Consider the following 3741-nt stretch of genomic DNA (forward strand, 5'->3'; position numbering starts at 1 on the left):
AGACAGCGCTTTAAAGCGCTGTCTAAACCTTCGCTGCTATAGGTTTAGACAGCGCTTTTTTAAATCTTAAAAGCGCTGTCTAAGCCCCCCCCCCCTTAGACAGCGCTTTGGCCAAAAGCGCTTTATAAGAGCCTCTTATTTTAAATTTTTTAGGTGTACCTTAGACAGCGCTTTTGAAAAGCGCTGTCTAAGCCCCACCCCCTTAGACAGCGCTTTGGCCAAAAGCGCTTTCTAAGACCCTCCTATTTTAATTTTTTTAGGTATACCTTAGACAGCGCTTTTCAACCAGATTTTGACAGACAATTATCACATTTTATATATGCCATTTTGGCCTTTTTTCTACCAATTTTTGGCTAACAAATATATATATATACCAATTCAAACCAATTTTGCCTTAAATGTATCAAAATATATACAAATTTATGTACACATTTACAAGTCATAACATATACTACAAATGTACACATTAATTACACAAATTTATGAACAAACATTGAGCTTTATCATGAATTGACACCACTCCTCTTTGATTTCGTCCACTTGATCCTTTGTATAAAATGCACACTTGAATTCATCAAAGTACTACATAATAATATAACATATTTTGAATTAATTCCAACTATTTAATTATATGAGATATGTGTAAATATAAAAATATCTCATAAGTTAGAAATACATACATCGGTGGGAATCTTTAATCGGCCCAAAGCAAGAGTATCTCGCATAAACCTCAACATGAAATACCCGCAATCTATTTGATTACGTTGTTGAGGACACTACACCTGCAAGTGCTATAGACGAGTGATCCTCCAACTTTTAGTAGTCTGAAACCGTTGGCGAGAAGATTCAGCTGTAGTGAGATACAAAAGGTATGTGTGTGACTTAAAAACAAAATGATATTTAAGACTAAAGGTATGCATGTAAATTATAGATCAAGAGAATAACAAGTCTTTGCCTGAAGAGCATGTAAATTATTCGTCCTCTCAGCATCCAGCACACGACGTTGAAGAGTTACCCAGCCCCAATGTTCAAACTTTTGAATATGTTTAACTGAACCATCATGAGTACATTCTGCATCCACAAGGACCTGAATCAAATCCCAACAAATGATAACTTTTTAAGGGTAAATGACAATGAAGAACTGTGCAAAATGAATTCAAAGTAATACAGTAGTTACTTTGTCATAGCCATAGCCTGCAATCTCATTTTCAGCTACAGTCTTATATAATTCTCCTTTAGTAAGACCAATAACTCCAGAATGCTGTCCATAATATATGAGTTCAGGAGGGTGAGACTTAAACACCACTTGTGGAGTGGCACACTTCTTTGCTTTTTTCCTTTCTTTCCTTGGTCTTCTAGATGTCCACTCCTTGAACACGTCCATTCTTTCTTCCGATCTAGACTCGTCTGTTTAATACTTGATAGAATGAAAACATTTCAAAATTGGGTAATAATGATTAATGAATAAGCATGATATTAAAATTTCAATATTACATTCCAAGATTAAACATCACTAACATGATTCAGAATCAGAACGAAACCCCTCAGGAATAACTGAAAATGTTGTTCCATCAGCAACAAAAAGCCGGCATCTATCACCCAGTTTATACTTCAAGTTTATTTTAAATATTAAAAATACCAAAAATATTTTGTTCATTTCTTGACTTCCAATCTTCATCTCACTTCTGTTTTTGATTGTTTGACCATGATCCTCAATGTCATTGGTCAACACTTGTTGATTGGTACATTCTTTTTCATCTAATGCACTTTATTCTTTCCATTTCCTTTTCCATTGTTCATCTCCTTCTTCTTCTTCTTTTTTCTTTTTGTTCAATGAGTTGAAGGTTGATAAGTTAGCATTGATTAGGGAGACTTAATCTTCCTTGATTCAAATCTAATTCATCTTGATCAATTGATAAAGTGAATGGCTTTGCATTAAGGATAGGTTATTTCCTAAACCATGCAAAGGACTTAAACCAATACAAGATCAATTTTGTCTTTTCTTTTGGCATGGCAAGTTGTTGGAACTTGGTTCACTAATCAAGACTTCTAACTTGTGTTGTTGCCTACATTATTATTGACTGGCCTCAGATAGTTGTGACTTCTACATAAGTCCATTTACGATTGCTTAACATAGCGCTAAATTTGCCTTATGGCACACTAACTACTAACACTAATCATTAACCATTAACATTTACTTTTTGCACTTTACATTTATGCAATTTACTATTCTTGTACATATTATTCATTTGCTTTTTCCTTTGCTCACTTGGGCACATGTTTATGTTAATCTCATTTGCCTTTTGCTCATTTTAGCACATAATTGTGTATATACTTTTGTGCTTGTGTTTTGTTTGTTTATTGTTGACCAAATGCAAAGAAATGGACAAATGGACTTAGATTTTAGGACTCTCCCTATGAAAATTTGGAGTCAAAGAGGAACTAGGCATTGGGCCTTTAAAGTGCTATAAAAGTCAAAGAGCAACTAGGCATTGGGCCTTTAGAATGCTTGATGTTGAAAGATGACCTTGAAAGGACCAACTTCTAAACTCTTCTTGTCCATTCCTTGTTTGTTTTGTTAGAATCTTTTGATGTGTGTGTTCTTGTGTTGCGGTGTTCTTGTGTAGCGGTGTATTCGTTACCATTGGAGACAACAATTCATGAAAATAATATCAAAAAAAACTAGACATTAAAACAAAGCTATGAAAAAAAATTGGAGTTAATTTGGACTATTTTTTAATTTTTAATGATTTTTTAAAGATGAATGAAATAATATGAAATAATAAAAAGAAATGGAGGGAAAATAATATTTGAAATAATACTCAGAATTAACATAGCCATTGGATGAAGCGCGAAATCCGCATCAACGGATCACATTTAAACAAGCAAAACGCAGCGCTTCACTTAACACAGTCATCATACACATCATCAGTCAATGCACACGCAAGCAGAGTCAAAGCAACAAGAGCCAATGGAATAGAAAGCAAGCAAACACACATGGCAACACGCAAGCTAAATGAAACGCATCGTTTCATTAAATGATTTGGGATCACACTTCAGCAGGTCAAACACATATGGCTCGGTCAAGGCAATGAGAACCAATCGAATACACACGCAAGCGCATACGTGGAAGCCATATAGCGCAAACCCTAGCAAGTGAACCAGACGTCGGAGCTGTAGCTCCGATCGTCTTCCCCGGTGAGATTCCGGCGGAGTCACGACCAAAATTTCCAGAATTAAGCAAATTATATATCATTCGAACCAGCATTCAACATTGAATCCAAATATCAAATCATCTAATCCTAAATCATCATGAATTTTCCAGATCGAGCAAAAACATTTTTGACATCAAAACTTTAAGTTCATCATACATGCTCGATATTCATCCATTTTCAGTTCTAATCATATCAGCATGCTCAGCTAAGTGAGATCTACAGTTCTATAACAAGAAAACAGCAAAAAGAGATGATCGATTTCAACTCACTTGGAAATGCAGTTCTCTGAATTCGTGTCCTCAGGCTCTCATAATCTCCAGATCTTCTTCCTTAACCTTGCCTTGAAGCTTTGTGCAAGAATCACCACTTGAAACCACCTGGATCTTCTTCAATTTCAGAAATCCATTTCCATAAAAGTGCACTCGATCTGCTCGAAATCCAGCTCAATTGTCCAATCCAGATGATGATTCTTGCTCATAATTACACCAGGTGCAAGAATATGCAAAGAGATTTGGTGTTTGTGTGA

The 3741-nt window shown here is 35.3% G+C and overlaps 1 protein-coding gene across 1 annotated transcript; it reads right to left on the reverse strand.

Moving 5' to 3' along the window:
- Positions 1-925: 925 nt before the first annotated feature.
- Positions 926-3256, reverse strand: LOC127123242 (uncharacterized). The gene is made up of 4 exons (XM_051053479.1): positions 3149-3256; positions 1519-1609; positions 1178-1407; positions 926-1087 (listed from the first exon to the last, which is right to left on the reverse strand). The coding sequence occupies exons 1-4, from the start codon at positions 3254-3256 to the stop codon at positions 926-928; spliced, it is 591 nt and encodes a 196-aa protein (XP_050909436.1).
- Positions 3257-3741: the final 485 nt, after the last annotated feature.

Source organism: Lathyrus oleraceus, chromosome 2 (assembly GCF_024323335.1).
Source record: "Lathyrus oleraceus cultivar Zhongwan6 chromosome 2, CAAS_Psat_ZW6_1.0, whole genome shotgun sequence".
Lineage (NCBI taxonomy): Eukaryota > Viridiplantae > Streptophyta > Magnoliopsida > Fabales > Fabaceae > Lathyrus > Lathyrus oleraceus.